Source organism: Prinia subflava, chromosome 9, assembly GCF_021018805.1.
Source record: "Prinia subflava isolate CZ2003 ecotype Zambia chromosome 9, Cam_Psub_1.2, whole genome shotgun sequence".
Lineage (NCBI taxonomy): Eukaryota > Metazoa > Chordata > Aves > Passeriformes > Cisticolidae > Prinia > Prinia subflava.
In genome coordinates, this window is record NC_086255.1 from 15,003,734 (window position 1) to 15,023,722 (window position 19,989).

The 19,989-nt window shown below is 36.7% G+C and overlaps 1 protein-coding gene across 2 annotated transcripts in view; it reads right to left on the minus strand.

The window, feature by feature from the left end:
* DNTT (DNA nucleotidylexotransferase) overlaps positions 1 to 19,022 on the minus strand; it is an 81,773-nt gene extending 62,751 nt beyond the window's left edge. For both annotated transcript variants that reach the window (XM_063405575.1, XM_063405574.1), the window contains exons 1-5: positions 18,820 to 19,022; positions 15,768 to 15,942; positions 9,153 to 9,278; positions 1,783 to 1,953; positions 411 to 482 (exon numbers count right to left, since the gene is read on the minus strand). In XM_063405575.1, the coding sequence (XP_063261645.1) occupies positions 411 to 482; positions 1,783 to 1,953; positions 9,153 to 9,278; positions 15,768 to 15,942; positions 18,820 to 19,022 (747 nt within the window). The remainder of the gene's footprint in view (positions 1 to 410; positions 483 to 1,782; positions 1,954 to 9,152; positions 9,279 to 15,767; positions 15,943 to 18,819) is intronic.
* Positions 19,023 to 19,989: the final 967 nt, after the last annotated feature.

The following is a 19,989-nucleotide window of genomic DNA, read 5'->3' on the forward strand; positions in this document are numbered from 1 at the left end:
TAAAGAAGAGAAAGCTCCAGTCCTCCTGCATCACATAAAAGAGAATTAGAATAGATCTGAGTCATCTCCTTCACCTGGTATTTTCTTAATTCCAGAATAAAATAAAGTGTTAAAATGATAAATAGCTGAGGCAGAAAGACACACAATATCACATTAAATTACAGCGAAGAGTAAGTTGCATTACATTACTTAAGAGCAGCTATGTATACATCACATTCATTAAAATAGAAAGTTATTTCACATTATTCCTTATTACTGTTTTGCAATTTCCTTTTCCTTTTATTCAAGACCTTTGTATTTCTTTATACTTGATGTTGGTTGTCCCTTTTTAATAAAATTGATGGCTTTGTCCAAGTTCTACTAAAGGGAGGGAAATTTTACACAACAGCAAGAAAACTCAAAGGATTTACCTTAAATGCCTTGTATCGGTCATCATTTAACACTTCCTTAACTCTAGAACTCTCTCCTTCCTCAATAATCTCCTAAACAAAGAAAAACACTATTAGAAAAAAAAATTAAGAATTGTAATTGTAAGATCTTACCACAATTATAAGATTTAGTGAAAAAATCTAAAATCAAGTTTTATCAATATTTGTCAATAAATAAAGAGAACCCCTAGCAAGCATATTCTTTTATTCCCTTAAGATCAAATTCTGCAACCCTTTCAAAGACACAAAATTACTGAAGGATGAAGGAGAAACTGGAACCACAGAATAAATTTCACAGTACTTACTTACTCATAAATTTACTCAAGGATGAAGTAAAAACTGGGACCACAGAATATATTTCACAGTACTTATTTACTCATAAAGTCATAGCCAGAAAGCAGTTATTTATCATAAGCTATCAATGACTTGTCCTGAAAATTAGATTTCCTTATTTGGTTGAGTTTCCTACTATCAACAATAAGACCCTTGTAAGAACAAACACATTTTTTCTGGAGTGCACGATTCTTTTAGTGTTTCTGATAAAAATTAAAAACAAAGCTAACAAAGAAAACCACCAATATAAGCCCAAGAAACCATCCTGCTTTCTGTGGGATCATGACTGCAATCCCAGCCATCCAGAACAGAAGTAATAAAAGCACTTCAGAGGCTGCATTCTTAACTGGGGGACTGGGCAAATGAGGAGCCAGAGCAGAGCACAACACTCAGCAATGACCCCTCCAAACTGCTGAGAGCCCTGCTCAGCTGCCTGCTGGAATAGCAGAGATGTGGGTCTTGAAAAGGCTAAGAACTAAAGTAAAATGCAGGGAATACTCCAAGTTCCAGTAAGAATGCAGAGTTCATCCATCACCTGCATAAAAGGCTCTGCTATAACTAAATATAACTTGCCATAACGTAGCAAGGTAAGATTTAACATTAAAGTACTAAAATATTTACCACTTCCACAAAAAATAGTATTTCTAATAAAGCATTCAGGTGAGTAAAGTGATGTTGCCAAGGGCAGAAGTCATATGAACAAAACTATGAACAGTTAATCTGTTGCATCCGAATCACAGTGAGCCCTTAGAAATCACATGCAAAGCAGATAATGTTTTATTTATTCCCTTGTATTTATTCACTTGTTATCCTCATTCCTAAGAGTGGGGGTGCCATGACAGAGCCTTGTGTTAAGACAAAAGGTTTCCAAAAATCATTCCATTCTTAGAAACCTGGATAACAAATTGTTATTAGAGGAGATGCAGCAGGTTGTGTACCATGGATACCAGTGCTCCTCTCTGTGACCTGTAAATCTTGATCTGTAAAAGAATCAATTGGCAGATAATTCAGAAGTACATACCTCAATGATATCTCTGACTTGGTCTCCCATGCAGGGCAACCCTTGTATTTCTTTCATTCTGGTTACTGAAAATGGAAGAGATTTCAGCAAAGAAGCTGCCCTTAAAAATTCCAGGCAGAGTATTTCACTTTCTTTGAACTCATAATTTTCAGCCATTACCTCAAAGGCATCCTGGGACAGAGGGAGGTAGAGGAAAAAAAAGTCAAAGTTTAATAAAAGCTTAAAACATTCAGTGTGCTCCTTATCAAGGTTCCTTTGTATGATAATTCAAGAATTACTTCTTTACACTAGGTTGAAAAGGTAGAGTTCATTTAAAAAGTAGACTAATTTTCTAGCAACTTGAAGATTTCCAGGTATCATAAAAGCGGTATTTTAGAGACAAATGTAAGAAAATCTTTTGATCTGTAGCACAGCCAAGCTTGAAAACCTTTTGTGAGATTTGCCTTCTGTATTCTGGGGAGATCATATAAATCAGTGTCAAGTAGAGCCATAATTTTTAGAACTATGCCCAACCATAAGTAATCCATCAGATCAGCATGCATCATCTCCATTTTCAGACACAACCAAATAGGAGTCTGTGGCAATACTGGAAACCACCTTCATCATTTTGAACATGTAGCCATGCTTCTACTTGGTGATTTAGAGAACAAACTCTCATTTTCCTCATTTCTCAGATGTATAACCTTCCAAATAGAAACATATTTTCCTCATGGTTCTTTAGCTATCCATGGTTTGGTTTATTTAACATTGCACTCAAAAATATCTTAAGAATGTCTGTGTAGTTGTTTTTTTCCTAAATGTTCCATAGGAAGTCTGTTTCCATCCCAGAATATATATATATATATATATATATATATATATATAAATATATATATAACAGGCCTCAGATGTTTCCTCTGCTGTGGGGTTTTCTGGATGTTCTCCCAAGTTCTAACACTTTTTATTCTTTATCAGCTCCAAAGATTCCTTCTTAATGTGGAATAGAATATGCTAATTGTTGTTTCAAGTGAGATTTACAGGTCAACTCACAAAATAAAGATTACTTTTGATTTCTTTTTCGTTCTTTATAATTTGGATGAATGAATACTCAAGAAAGCAGTGTTTGGCAACAAATTTCTTACTCCAGTTAACACTAAAAGCATAAAACAGGGGCAGAGCTAAGATATAATTGCTACATTCTTGTTTAAATAGTCAATACTGATAAACATAGCCAGAAAAGTGCTTTGCAAAGGCAGCCTCTCACACGCCCATCTGGTGAGTGCTCTACAGTGAATAATCAGCACCAGCCCTGCTGTGCAGAGGTGTCAGTCCCTTCCCACTGGCACCAGGGCACTTCTCAGAAAAGCTGTGTCACCATCACTACTAAAAATACAATCACATGAAGCATTTGACTCAGAGGCTGTTGATAGTCAATGAGAAAATATAATCAAAGCATTTTTATGATTCCAGTTTACATTTTTCAGTCTTTTCCTGCCTCTGTGAAGCTCATTAAGCTGTTTAAAATAAACAATTAAAGAGTATGGAATATTCATTATTCTCTATGCAAAAAACCCCACATTTGCCAGCAAATGCTGCAGCTAATTACAGATCTGTCTTTTAACATAAAACTACTTTTAACATTCTTTTTGATAAAAAATTCTTTAAAAAAAAAAAAAAAGACAGCAACTGGACTTGCTGTCTATTAAATAGTATAGTTCATATTGAGTACTATTCTAGAGGGGAAAAGCATATAAAACTCTAATATTATTTAAGAAAAACCTACAATCTAATAGAGATCTCTGGTGAAGTCTACTTATGGTGATATAAAAAGGAAAGTTATTGACCATTTATTCTAAACTATTGTGTGTCTTACATGAAGCACCTCACCTTCACTTTATCAATCAGATCAATATTCAGATTACTTGTTTAAAAAGTAACAGTTTAAAAGGAAACTAAATTTCCAGAGATTGTCAGCACATGGGAATTTCATTATCTTCAGAATACTCTGCAGGGTCTGCTCTAATTAAATATGGAACAGAGCTGGGCTACATTTCAGTTCTTCAGTTATTGAAAATTTTACTTCCTCTCTGAAATTGTGGAATGTTTGTTGGTGAGACTTGGACAGTGGAAAAATTTGAGGTTTAAATGCACTTCCAGATTCCAGTGGGTCAGATCCAAAAGAACACTAAGATTTTGCTGAACTGTGTTAAAAATAAAGATGTAGAGAGGAATTCTGAATCTCATCTAATATCTGGTATTTAAGAACTAATAAGATAAAATATCATTAACAACACAAAGTTCCCAGTAATCACCTTACACATGCAAAAAACACAGACTAAAATACTATAAACGCTAAAAATCACCCATGTAAAACCAACAAAAAGTGCAAGATTCTCAACTAATACATGAGAATAATTCTCAGAAAAAAATAATCATCAGTAAGACCATGCTAGTTTCTGTCTGCTGAACAGCTGACCCAATAACGTTCAGCATGATTATCAGAGAACAAGTCATGCAGAAAAGCAAAATAAATTAATGGTCCCATGGGCTATTTCATACCATCCTGCTCATTTCAACACCAGTGTCAGAGCAGGTCCATTGCTGCTTGAAAACAGTCTTTAATAAACTCAGTTTAAGATTCTGCTAGAACAGAAATCACAAATATTACACCAACAACATATTTTAATTCTGTTCTGTTTTGTTAAGAATTTATTACAGCTTCATGGAGGTAACTTGTCTTACTGCCATGCCTACACTCACAACTTTGCTGTGCAAGCTGCTTCACACCTCCCTGCCATTGTTTCTCTTGGCATCTTCCATTCACTCTCTATTAGGACTGTGAATGCTCCAGGGCTTGAATGCTTTCACAATGTACATAGTCCAGGGTCCCTGCATAAACACTGTTACTAGAAATAAATGTTAGTTCCAGTTGCTCCTGATATCAATGAACAATAAAAAGTTCATTTCCTGAAACAGAGTGGAATTCATGAGAAGTTTCCATATTATTCCACAGTATTTAAAAGAAAACAATAAAAAATGTGAAAAAAGGTCTGCTGACACAGCACAGAAATGCAGTTAGGGTGTTAATCCCATAACAATGGCTTACATAATAGACACACTGTAATAAGAAATATAAAACACAAAATGTATATTACATATATTAATGGGGTCAAAGAAAGCAATATACACTTGATGTATCATACAAATTTAAACTGCTGAAAAGTAAAGATGTATTTATACTCTGCATTTTAGGAAGCACCTTCCCATTTATCTTAAAAATCTGAATATTTATTTACTCCTTTGACCAAACCACCAATTAATTTTGAATAGGTATACACTTTGCACACATTCACATTATAATTCAAAGACAGAGACATTCAGTTACAGTCTGGAGAACTTTTACTGAAGCTGGCTATGTCAGTGGGGCACTCCATGTTATTAAGAGTATCCATTCAGTGGGTGGCTTTCTGCTACACAGCTCCCAAGTTCATTATAAAAATAAAATTGAGCATCTTCTGAGGTATGTTTTAAAATTAAATAATAATAACTGCTGGAGCCAGTGGCATAACTGATACATTTTTCTGTAGATACAAAAGAAGAAAGGAATGCTTCTTTTTTATTTTTCTCTAACACAGTGCAAAGGAAACCAGGCATCTTTCCCATGCTAAACATCCACATTCTCATTACCATGAGTAACAGCCAAAGCAAAGTAACATCCAGTAGCATTAGCAATAAGCCTCAGAATCACAGAACCATTTGCCTCTGACTTAATTAGTTTCTTCTGGAAGAATTAAATCGTATTTTCCTAACAGAATAATGTCTTTCTGAATTTTATTGCAGTCTGATATTAGTATTCAAATCCAACAACCCCTCCTGGGCACAGCAGAATGACTCCTTTTATTTTAACACAAAAAAACACAATGCAGTCTGCAAGTGTATATTTTCAGTGGGAGAGGGATGAGAGCTCCAAATAAGCCAGAGAACAATATTGTAGTATTATATCCCATAATAACGTTAATATTTAAGACAAACATAAAGGAAACTTGCTAAGACTCTACTGAAAGGATCTGCTCCTTTGTTTTGCAGCTTTACCCATCTGAGCAGCCCCAGCTCAGCTGAGCAGGGTGATGAGTTCAGGTGCATCCCTGGGCAGCAGAGCCTGTGGCAGGGTGCTCAGCCTGCACACCCCTGGGACACAGGGCACCTGGACTGAGTCTTTTCTACTACACTGCATTTCTACTCCATGAACTGAAATATGGTTCCACTGTCCACTCCTTGGCATCTGACATTCTTAGTGCATTCTTCACACAACAAGCCTTACTATATGACAGCTCATAAATTATTTGACTGCAATTTGCCCCATACTGAACCAAATAATGAAACCTTGGCATCTGCAAGTTTTGTCAACCCTTCTGTAGCTTCTTCCACACGTAAAACTGGTTTCTCATAACTTCCTGTAAGTTATTTTCTGGCTTTTACAACAGACAGGAAACACGAGACATCTGAACATAGAAATTGCACCTAGTATACTAAAGCACCACATTTTCCTCATGAGCACTCATCAAATATCTCTGCTATTTTTTAAGTAGTCTTTCATGATGAAACATACACAGAACAGGACTCAAGATTCAAAAGGATTGCTGATTATCAATTTCTTCAGAAATCAAGTCCCCAGTAGCACCATTCCCATGAAACCAGGGCATACAAATCCTGCTGTACCCACATTGCTGCCTATTAGTGACTGTTCCAATGTAATTACTACACTTTCTCAAACACAACTACTGCTTATTTGAAAGGGGAACTGGATACAGCTTATCAGGGCAAAGTCATAAAAGAAAGAATCCAAGAGTTCATCGAAGAATGCATCAGCAAATAATAGCTTTGTAGCCCTGCTGTGGGCATGATCAGAAAACAAGCTAACCAAAGAAAATCTGTGAGAAAAGGGAACAAGCCTGACTCACAGAATAAGGTTGTTATAACAAAATGTTACCATCAACACATAACTCAAGATGGTTTGGACCCAATTTTTTGGATGTATGGTATTGACCCAGGGAAAATCTGTCATTTAATGGTTGGCTGCCCACAGCATGCACAAGTGAATTATACCAATGCTTCAGTGCATTTGCTAAGTGCTTGCACTGAAAAATCTGTTGGAACCCTTTTATTTGAGAACATGAATTACAGGATTAATACAAGGCCAACAAAACAACAGCAAATCTGAAAATCAGGCTTCTGTGACATTAGGCAGACTAACTGGCTGTTCTCCAAGGCATGGGCCAGTTCTGGCAGTCCATAAACACCCAACCCTTCAGCTGTCATTGCCAGCTTTGGCTGTGAGGAATAAGAGCCCTAAGGATTTCCATTACAACTTGAGATGCTGATGTTAGACAGACTCACATAATATAAACTTGCCCAGTTCCACCTCCAGAAACAAAACACAGCATGAGCTCGGAGATATTACTCTCAAAATATGTTAAAGATGGAAAACTGGCACCTCTGTCACCACAAAGCCCACTGTCTACCCAGACTCAGAAATGTTTGATATACAGGGTAACAGAGGGGAATCTCAAGTACTGCCATCATCAAACTGTCCCACATCTAACATGTTCAGCTAAACTCACCAAACACAGGCTGCACTTTGACATTAAGGCTGCTACATGTATAAACCTGGAATTAATTTAGGGACTGCTTCTGTGAAACACAGGTATAAAAGAAACTGCTTAGTGAATGTGGTCTAAGTGCTAATGACAATTAAATCAACAACTCTGTGCCTTCCTGGAGCAACCATTTTACTTTGTCATTATCTATCACATTCCTTCTCATTTTTTATCTTTAGAATGTCTGAAAAAATGCTGTAATATAGAACATTCATCAAAGAGCCAGGTCACACATTCTACTGTTGTCAGGAAGTGTAGAACTAAGACACTAACTTCTTATTTCTCCAAGAAGCTTGGTGTTTTACATAATCTTTCAGTCATACTATGTTTGGTCTGACATTTTCCCCTACAGCAGCTTGTATTTGATACTTATAAACAGTGAAAAAGAACTGCTGCTTTCAAGAGGTTAAATGGTTACAATCACAGCCTTGTTTTTCTAGCAGGAGGTGGGGAAATAGAGCCATTTCAAAAGAAGCAGTTTTGGCAGTGTTGGAAAGGACCTCAGGAGGTCTTGTCCAATCTCAGGCTCAAAACAGGGTCAAAACTCAATTCCCATCAAGTTGCTCAAAAGGGGACTTTTTGTAGATAAGAAAACAGTTTAACCTACTTGACTACCATAAATAGTAACATATATTTGATGTATTTGCTGATTACTTCAAAGCATAACTACAAGTCAAATTTTAGGTTGTTTAATTTTTAACTGAGCATTCCCAGATGAAGATATTTTTAAGTTGTTTGTAGGTTATCTTTAGTTCTGAATTCCCAGAGGTCTTAGTATTTACCTTGTAAAGGATTTACATTCACAAATGCCTGGTATCTGCTGCTATTCTTTTTATATGGATCTTACAAATAATATTTTCTTGAAATATTCGTGTGTACTTACTGGAACACACAAAGTAGAATCATAAAAATTGTAAATAATAACAAAATAAATAACAAAGATTTAGAAAAATAAGGAGCTGTTTGATGTTATAGTTGAAACATATGTATCTATGCCAGATATATTTAGACTGCACTACATTAGAGTCTCTGAGAAATGTTTCCTTTTGAATAATGGTCACTGAGTATTTAGAGCCAGCCAGGAGGAGTCATTCAGCACAATAACACCAGAGGAATTTAGACAGAGGACTCAGACCCTTCATACCCTCTGAAATGTTCAATTTTATGAGCATTAACTAGGATATATGACAGTCTCCCAGATTTCTATTTTAACTAGACAATTCAAAAGGTGTTTTACGATATTAAAGTAATTAACATCCAGTCTGTTTTCATAACTGCTTAGTTGTGAAAATCTGAAGTTTAGAACCATACATTGAAGAACTGAACACTTGGACAAACCAAAAGGCAGCACAGCAACTGTGAAGAACCTTGGATTCACCTAAACCAAACTTTTGTTTATCATACTTGTAGCTTGTCAAATAAGACTGTGGTGAAAGGCTAAAAGACATTTTTGGAATGTTATTCTATCATTAGTTTTAAAAATTCATGTGTTTACAAGCTATTAATGTATTTAAAGATCCACCGTGTTAAGCTTTCAGCAATACTTAGAGGATGCAATTAAGCTTGCATTCAATTTTAATTTCAGTATGGCAGATTTATAACTTTTTTAATTGTTATTATGCCGCCTGTATAGTCATGAATTTTCTGAGGGTGCCACAGAAAATACTGAGGCAAATATTATAGTAATTAGTCTAATTATGCTGGTTTTGATTTTATGGATAGAATAAATATTACCGTGAATTTCTTGTTGTAGTTATTTAAAGTTGTCTTCCTCTGGCATGAATACTGAGATACTTTTGTTGCAATAAATGTTGGCATTTCCAATTCAGGTGTATTCAGAGGAGGAGATTGGCATTGTTCCTAACAGGGGTAAAAAAAAAAAAAAAAGAAGAATTAGTGACACACATGGCAAATAGCTTAAAAATACAGAAAAAGTACATTTCATGAGCCCAAAACACAAACCTTTGAAGAGGACGCAAGAAAATACTAATGCTTCTGTCATTCTCCTATGAAAAACAGTTGAGTTCACATTGGCTGGACTGACACTACAGTTTATCTAGTGATTACTGGGATTTTTGATTTTCTGCAGTAAGTTCTTGCAGGGAGTTTACAGTGGCACTGCCATTTAAAAAGGAGAAGTCTTTCTAAATGCTGTGTGTCTCTACTACTCTCACTATTGCAGTAAGTTTGAAAAACTACAAAGCTTTAAGAGCAGATAAACTCTAAAACAGTTTTCACAGAAAACACTAGATTATTCAATACAAGATTAGGGACAATGTTCAACTGACTTTTTCACAGTCTCTAGCTAAATTCAGTAGTGAAAGAAAAAATTTAGTTGGAATTCGAAATAGAGTTTTCTGCCCTCTTGCAGGTAAAATGATAGAAAACTTTTTCCTTTGGATTTAATTCATGAAATAAATGTTTGATTTTACAGTCATTTTAGAGTAAAGGAAACATTTCTAAACAGCTACAGAAAAGTAATCACCATCCTTTTTTCACCAAACAGCCAGCTGGTGATGTGGTTTCTCCCTTAGCCAATTCCCATAGGTGCTGATCCAATCCAGACATCAATTTTTCTGCATTCACCAAAGCAAGGAAAAGGAGGCAGATGCCAAGGCCTGAATGGGCATTTCCTAATCTCCAGGCTGCCTCCATGCTCATTCACTTGGTCTATTTTGCATGGGGCAAAATTAGGTGAAAAGGTCATACAGGTCTGTGGGCCACCCACGCCTGAAAGGTGGGAATTCTCTTGAAAGACAGGACTCAGAGTTTTTGCCTATTGGCAAAAGAGAGTCCTGAGCACAAGTCCTCAACATGGGAATGTGCTGACAAGGAGTACATAGAAAAAGGCAATCTCACAGCGGTTTTCTGCTGCTTTATATGTCCAGTCCTTCAATTCCTTTACTTTCTTCAATGTGCCAAATTGAAAACCCTTCAGGAACATGAAGTACCTTTAGCAGTTCTCTGTATTTTTTTACTCTTGGTTCTTTTGCTTGAAAGCTTTTGGCAGATGTGTCAAAAACCTATTGCATTGCACTATCCAAAAGCCACAGAGAAAGGGTTCAATAATAACAATAAAAAAATACCATGAAGACACACAAAAGAAATTTTCACACCAATAATGGAATGGTGAGCCCTTTTTCCCCTGTATCCAATCACACAGACAAAAGGCTAGCAAACTATAAGCATGTGTATATCTTCATAACCACACCCCCAATCATAATTTCATGCTAAATTGCCTTTGTATTTGATACAAAGAAGTTAAATAGCAGTATTCACACACACACAAAAGGTATTTGCTTGCACACCTGAAGGAGCAGTGAATTATATGGTGGTTTCCACAGCATACCCTGAATGGAAGAAAGCTATTTTATTTGTAAGACCAGTCCTGGGAATAACCAAAATGGGTTTCAGGCAGGACAACAACACAACTCATCCACTTCTGCACACGTTCATGAATTATATTTTAAATATGATTTTAAATCATATAAACTATGATTGATTAGTGCTAATATACTGCCTGAAATGATAGTGCTGGCTGCAAAGACTGAACAAACAGAATGTCACTGAATAGAATATACAATAAGCTGTTACCTTCACTAGGACACAAACACACAAAGAACAAGAGCCCTACATGCAGCATGAGCTGGCACTGTGGAGGAGGGCAAAACTCATGCAGAAAACCTATGCATTTAAGAGTGTGACAGACTGTACAGAAATCCTATTCCTGCCTCTGCAATGATATTTGAGCATTTCCCTTAATCAGTAAGAGTTATGCCTTTAGTTAGCTGGACTTGATTATAGATAACGATAGAAGAAATTTTGGATAGAAATTAACAGCAAAAACATCTGGCAAACAATAATTACTACAGTCTGATTTGCAGGGAGTATTATGATGCCTACATGTGAACTATAGAAATGATCTATCAGAGCAGAATTGATACTGCTATTTGGTGAGAAAACCAGATGGGGGGAAAATTGCTTGTACAGATTACAGGACAAACCTAAACTTCCATCAATAGCAGTTCCAGTGTAGAACAAAGAATCCTGGAAGCTCATTACATCAAAAATAATTTCTAGAACTGGGAGGAAACAACTGCAGATAAGAGAAAAATGGAAAAGTATAAGCTTCTTTTTTAAGATAACTCTACATTAAAATGAAATTTCAGTACACTGCACAGGGGCAACAACTGAAAAATATCCAAATGTCTAGGCTACTTAAGCACTACAGCTAGTCAGAGTTTCTAGCCCACATCCAGGCTGCACTGAATGTCACTTGCTACTCTTTCACAGTGACATTTTCCACATGGCATAAGCAGGAGAAAGAGCCTTTACCACTAGCACAGATTTGTAAAGCAGACTGACTTGGCTGCGGAATTAATCTTGTGGGGAGCTACTTTGCTCTTTGTCAAATTATTTTTTAACACATCAGGAAGTATAATGACATAGGGAAATAACAGGGAGAAAATGAAGCAGCAGTGAATGAAGTGCACAGAGACAATCAGCCAGCAGCTCTGTAAAGCCCAGGCAGCACTGACCAAATCATAAAGTCCTCTGATATCCAGTATTTTCTGAAGAGAAGGCAGACAGTTGATAAGTTTCATTTTTATTTCCTGAGAAACTCTGACTGTCAGCATGAAGGATTTCTTCCATTACTTACAGCCTCTCTCTTTCACAATGTAACTGGGTAAGATGCTTTCCTGACACACGAGAAGACAAAGGATCAAAAGATGGTACTTTCTTTCCCTAATGTGGAGAAAAATCCTTTGTTCAAATAAAAAATCTCTTTTCCTTTCTAGGGAAAAAAACAACAATCACAAAAAAACACAAACAAAAAACCTAATTAGCTAACAACTTCTAGGTTCTGACTGAGGAAAAGGCAGAAGACATGCAGTCACAGCACAGTTCTTAAGGCTGCTGAGTGTGCAGCAACCCTTACAGAACTGTTCCTCTCCTTTTATCCCTCTGAAAGCCTCCCCTCTGCCTCTTTCTCTTCCATAACCCAGGAAACATCAGTACTTTCTAGCACATGGGGATGCCCTTGTGTAACTATTAATGTCCATGTCCTCCCACTGTCAAGGTTACCCATCTGCTCGTGGTAGAGAAGTTGTCTCTGGACAGGGGCTGACCTTCGCCACAGAAATATTTTGCTTCCCTTTTAAGGCAGATATTTGGCCACCATATTTCCAAAGCATATTAAACTAACTGATGGCTACTAACCCTAAAGTCAACTGTGACTGAATGAATCAATAATAATTCTGTCCATCTTAAATCTGGTCAACCAACCTTTTATTCCCTGTAAATCACTAACGTCAGAGCATCTCCTGGATCATTCACTACCACAGAAAGATGTACTTTAATGACAACTGTAATTAGGATGTTAGCTAATGGTCTGTAACTCTGACTTTTTTCCCCTTGTTTTGCATGGAGAAGGACATTTCTTTTTACTAATGCAGTGAAACAAATGTCCTGAATGAAGAATAACCTTCCAAAGAGGCTACTGCAGGATCTGAAAGATGAAATCTAACTGCTATTAAGCAGTAAGATCTTACTGATAAAGATCTTACTGATATTAATGGGAATTTGACCACAAAAGTACACGGGGACAAGATTTCACCCAAAACATTCCCCCACTGCAATCCATTCCTTTTACTTCAAAACCTTCATGATCTAGCTTGAGTTCAAGGTTTGTTAATTCACTTTCATTTCACATTTTACAAGTCTGACATAACGAACTAAATTTGTCTTCAGTGAAATTCCAATTAAATTACATTATGTATGAGTTCAGTCTAGTACTTAAAAAGAAAATTAACCTTTACTTCAATCTTTCCTCATTTCTCAAGGCAGAAAAAAGAATTAGCATGGTGACACGGTAACAATAAAATTATTTTTAAATTTGCTACACTCCTAGAATTCTTGTTTTCTCCTTGTTTGCTTTACAAAATGTTCATTCCTTCAGAGCAACTACATAATTAGGATTAGTCTTAACTATAAGCCTTAAAAATAGCAGTATAGCTGTCACTGGCTTCCTTATGATACTCAATATTTATTATGAAATCTTTATGTTTCAATAAAAGCAGAAGATTTTACTTGCAGAGCCAGTCTCAAAGTACAATAATGATCTCCTGACAGTGCTGATGCCTTTTTTCAGAAGTTTATGCTCCACAAATATTTCAAAAGGAGTTTTATATAAAATTAAGGCAGTTGCCTTCTCACTGACTTAAAAAAATTTTTTTGAGAAATTTTGTAGAAAGACAAAGGTATTTCTTGCTTTGGAAAGAAAAAAATTTATGAAAACATTTTCTGAGCTATCTGAATCTACAGGTCTCCTCATACTGCTGAAATTAAGAATGCATATAAAAGGTAATTTCGTTTGTTTTTAATGCTGATGTGAAACTCTCAGGCGTGTTCACAGGATTTTATTCATGGTTTTGATGCATTACTTGTTTGGAGAATTTCTTTGTATTCCCTGTATTTATATTTTTACGGCCTGTAAGATAAAACAAAGCAGTATTTACAAGGCTTCCTTTTGGTTCTTTTTACTTTTTGTACTAATTTCTTTGGTCTATTCTCCCTCTAGCAGATTCACTGAAAAATGTTATAAATTTAATGCAAAAACATATCCTTGGAAGGATTTAAAATATAAACACACATTCTGTCATGGAATCATGCTGAGCCTGAGAGCGACAGCTCCATCTGGTGTATTCACTCCCCCCTCCCCCCAACCCAAACTGTTATTAAACAGTAATTCTTATATGTAAAAACCTGGAAAATATTTTCTGGCTATGAAAATGCAATATGACTGGAAAAACAAAATAAACAGGAGCTGCAGTTTTCCTTGGGAAAGGGTGGCATTTATGAATCATCCTTCATAATCTAAATACCAAAATGAAGAAGCAGCAAACAGCACAACGTTCCTGTTAAATATTCAGGCGTTCTGTGCCTCAGAGGAGGGCACATGCTGCACATCCTGCCGTGGTCACAGCTCACACAGAGCCTAATCCAGACCCTCAGGAGTCAGCAGGAATCCCTCACTTCAGAGAGCTTTAGATCAGACTCGCAGCTCTCTTGACACATGAATTAATTTCTTTGCCAGTGCCCACGGAGCCCAGCAGGGCGAGGCTGGGGCGGGGGCAGAGCGAGGGGCAGCTTCCTCCAGCTGCAGTGCTGGGGCTATTTCACAGCTCAGTGGCACAAGCTGGGCACAGCACGCCTGGCAGCCCCACCAAACCCCATCACCCACAGTCTGTGCCGAGGTACTGAGCACCCCTGCTTCTCACCATGCTCCAGTCTGAGAAATCAGCAATTTGGCAGATATAGATCAGAGGCAAACATCACCATCCATCACTTCGAGGTCAAACACCATGCATCAAATAATCAGCCTGCCATTTACAATATCCTCTGACTTACAGCTTCCATTGAGAGATAATAGAATATAATATTTTTTTTTTCTCTTAGCACAATTTTACTCAACAGTGCCAAGTTCTAAACACATGTCCCCAGACTACATCAGTCTTCTCTTCACAGGTCCTTCAAGGGCCTAGCTGTTAGCTGATCACCCTGCAACAGCTAAAGTTGTAATATTTTTGTACTGTTTTGAGGAGACCAAGTATTTTATCAACAGCCCATTGAAATACACTGTTCTCACTGAGATATTTACCATGATATTGATGTATTTGAGGAAATACCACAAGTACCAGAACAGTACCAAGTACCTCATTGATGGATATTGCAGAGGAGCAGGGCCTGTTCAGCACTTAAGGCTCCAAGAAGACCTAACAGCAACATTCCAGTATTAAAGGGGCTACAAGAGAGCTGGAGAGAGACTTTTTACAAGGGCACAGTGATAGGAAAGGGTGCAATGGCTTTACACCAGCAGAAGGGAAATCTGAATTGGATTTACAGAAGAAATTCGTTCCTGTGAAGGTGTTGAGGCACTATCCAGAGAGCTGTGGCTGCCCCATCCCTGCAAGTGTTCAAGGCCAGGCTGAATGGGACTTTGAGCAACCTGATGTGGTGGAAGGTATCCCTGCCTATGGCAGGGCACTGGAAGCTGGATGATCTCTAAGGTTCCGTCCAGCCCAAACCATTCTGTGACTCTGTATCACCAGATTGTCACCTGTGATGACACAGTAACTCAGCATTACCAGACACTGATAAAGGAGGCATGGAAGGTGTTTTTACTCTATCAAATCTGTGTGAATTACTCATATAAATTTCACAGAAATAAAATTAAAATTCAAAAATAATAACACAGCACAATTATATACATTTTAGGTTAAAAAATAAATAAAATCACAGCCATTCATTTTGAATATCACTGTATTCACACTGCAGGCTCTGTCTTACCACGAGACGGTGCTTCATTTCTGAATCAACTGGCCTTCCTGCCTCCATGCAGGCTGTAAACCAGGAGATGTCCAGCAGTTCAAACCTAGAGCTGTCGCCCACAGCCTGGCCTTTCAGCCAGTCCAGCACCTCCAGGTAAGAGTTGTTCTCAGCCACAATATGAGTGACAGAATCACTGTCAAGAAATACAGAAAAAGCTTTCTTGGTTTTTTTTTTTTTCACTGAATCCAACTGTACATAGATACAGAGCTGTTATTTCTGTGTTTACTTACCATCCACTTCCTGAAAATTGTAGTGTATATTGTACTTTAGGATGTGGGAAGCACTTAAGTTTTCATAACACCATGTATTTATTCTGGTCACTGACTCTGCCTTGAGGAAAGACTATAGTCTGACAGCTCCTGTAAGTGCAGTATCTTCTTTCTTGAAGGATCATTTACCTTCCATAGACACTAACTTAATACACATTCTTTGCAATTCTGAAAATATTTAGCTTACACAAGCAGTACCTTAATTAAAACGCTGCTTGGCAATACCTGACAGTCTCTTCCCAATATTCCTCATCAACGAGTGAAAGCTTTGCAACATTAAAAAGTCAGTTAACAATAATTATTTAAAACTTTAAATAATTTAAACTTTAAATAATTTATTTAAAACAGCTAGTAATATCTTTCTGGATACTTAAGTTTTCTGTACTTATATGAAGCTGTTCATTACATATGGCATTGCCAAATGTCCATGAATTAAATCTTACGAACTATGTGTTCCATCTAAACACCATTTCCTTGCTGCTAAGCCAGTATAACAAAATTGAGGTTTTAGTGAATACAAAATTTATAGCTTGAATTGTTAATCAATACGTTATATGGGGTACATTGCCTAAAAATACAATAAGTAAATTTTTGCAGTAAATTTTGGTTGTTGTACTTGAACAACGTTGGAAAGGATCACCTGATTAAAAGGTGATCCTTTTAAGGATTAAAAAGACATTTCTGTACTCATAACGGGAAAATAACAGGCAGGGATAAAGTTACATTTCAAGAAAAGATTAGGTGCATACTTAGGATGATCTGTAAGTTTCTATCTGGCCTGCTGATGTTTCTCAGCAAGTTTAGAAAAATACAGACTTGGTAGGAAATTTTGAATTATTTCCAAGCACATGATATGTGCTGTGAAAGGCAGACTGCACGAGCTTTCAATGCAAATTACCTTCCAGAAAACCAAGAAAATCTCTTGGCCTATCTCTGATCCTTATTCAAAGGAGTAATCACCAATTTCATTAAGTCATGAAATTACAACCACAAATACTGGGATCACTCCATAGAAAACTGTTATCAAATAACTCTCCAATGCAATAAACAGATTGTATTTTGGAACTATAAAAAAGGTACTGAAAGAATTGTGCTTCAGAACTGTGTCATGCTGTAGCACTTTTTTTTTTCTCTCCATATAGTGAAACTTGTACAGCAGAGTCCATTGAAAAATAATAAATCCCAATTTATTTTTTTCTAAAATACTACAGACACAGATTAAATGAATCTCCTTGAAATACTGTTGGGTTTATTATTATTTAACCCTGCTAGGTCTCACTTTAATTAAACTGTCACATCTTTATACTTGAGTTAAAAAAAAACAAAAAACCGAGACATAGAACTTCTGCTTCCTGCGGTTTATTTCACTTCATATAAAATATTCATATGTTATGTATTTGTACCAGGCTGCAGAGCTGGGAACTTTGCCATTACTATGCTCACAGCAGCAGTTTAGCTACTGTGCTCCAGTTTCCTCTCGTACCTGTACAGCTGTGCTATTTTCTTGGCACAGAACATAACAAATTTAGCATTTCCTCTGGCATTTTCAAAAGTAAAAATCAACAGTTAAATAGTTTTGTTTTATCCAGCAGCAGCTAAGCTGAAATTAAACATAACACTTGCCTCATAAAACTTACAAGAACTCTGAAATACTGGCAATAAATACCTGTATGTCAAAGTAGCCCAGATAAAGCATTTACACAGTCCTCTACAGATTATTAATGCAGGATCCAGAATAGAACTCTGCATTTCTTTATTCCCCAGGAATTCAATTAGTTTTGTATCAGATGTTAATTGCCTACTTCTGTTCAATACTGCTTGAATCTTGCTTTACAAATTATCTCACCCTCCCTTCTTCCTCAGCCTTTCAAAGCTGATGGAATTGAAAAAAAAATCTGTGGAAATAAGCTTTTATAGAGAGGACCCGGTTGTACACTCTCTTTGTACAGATCCAGAGAAATGATCAATACTTGGCTTTCCCCCAGCTTTTCAGAGAAAATATATAATGATGCAGCCTTTGGAAAACTGCACAATGACATAACCAGCACTTATGTAAAGCACTGTTTGGAGGAAGGCTTCCTTCAGAATGAGTTAGTTCACTGAAATCAGTCAAACCTGAATCTGGAGAATGTTTTCACTCTCCAATACCACATCTGTGGTATTTTACTCCTAAGATTTTTCTTCAGTGCTCTTCCAGATTGTACCAAAGCATAAGCCATAACTTTGAGATTCACATCAGAATAAAAAAGTTAAATCTATAATACCAGAGATGATGTAGACAAATGTCCCCCTCAACCCATCAATTTCCATTCCTGTATATTTAATTTTTTTTCATTTTCAAATTTGGCCATTAAATTTAGATTCTTCTTAACCTGACTTCAAAAGGGAAATAAACAATAACTGATTCAGATGAGCTAATGACACAATTTATATGCAGACACATTATAATTGACAGACTTAAGATAAATCAGAAATGCACATTTTTAAAAGTGAAAAACTAGAGATTTTACTAAGTTTTGTGTTTTCCCTGCTCCCTGTCCAGAAGACAATAGAAATAAACCACATACTAGGAACACCCACTGAATTCCTGAAACATATTTATAATGGAAAGAGCCAAGTGTATCCACCAAAAACACAGGCAAAAGCTTCAATCACAGTCACTTGCATGACTGTTTATTGAATTAGAATGCTTCAAATAGCATTAGTACATGTTATTTCAAAACACATAAACATTTGCCTACCTTAGCTCACTTTCTACTCTGAAACCTTTCCTTCTTCCCAGTTCCATCAAAAACATCCTTCTGGTCACCCCCATCTTCCTCTGCATGATAAAAATGACAAAGTTACTGAACTTTATTTCATAGCTGCAGGGAAGTTTTGGGGAATGCAAGCCCTTCTGTCTCTTCCTCTGGGAGATTGCAGCTGGAGCTTTGAACCTATCCATGATGCAAGGTAGAAGTGCTTTCACTTGGGTAAAACAGAGGTAACATGTTTTCTGCCAGGGAACAGCTGTATTTAATGTCACCACCCATTGAAGTAATTTTCTTGTTTCCCCTCTGAAATCAAAAGCAGGTGCTACACAAACAGAAACATCACTCACTCTCTACCAGCTGGGCCTTCCTCAACAGAAATACTCCAGACAGGTGCAAGAATGCTTTCATTCCTTAGAACAGCCACTGCTTACAAAGACTATCCACATAATATTGATCAGCCAAACCATATCAAAATTTCAACCAGGTCTTCAGCTGGTTGAATGGCTCAGTTCCACCTTTTTGCTTTTAAGCACCCAGTGACCTCCAAACAGATACAGAAGAATTATGGAGGCCATTTACCTTCTTCATCTAGAGGAGGAGGTACTTCTTATTGCAGAACTACAACAAATTTTTTTGCCAGTGTCATGTTGGATCCAGTTCTGTATCTCCCTGGATTTCCATTAGAGCAAGGTGAGCACAAAAAATCAGGTTTACAGCATCTGCATGTACTTCAGCAGAAATCTACTTCAGTGGTAAATATCCCTATTCCCATGTCAAGCTGGATTTTAATTTTTAACATAGCAGAGAATTTGGATTTTACCAGTCCTTCACAACACGTCAGAAATGTTATATGTTACAATTCTCATTGCTCACATTTAGGAGGGGAAGCAAGGTGGAAAAATCTCTGAGTCAGATCTATTATAATCTATCAAATTAATCTATCAAATATAATCTATCAAAAATATTATAATCTATCAATTATATTTTCAGTTTTTTATCACAGATGGATATACAAACTGCATTTCAGGAAAATGAGTCAAAACCTGTTTCCTGCCATTATGGCCCTGAGTTTAAAATTAAATTGTAAAAGTATTGCTGACATTTTCTGAGCCCTATAGCTCTTGCTGCTTCAACTATATTATTGTAGACATAAAGAAA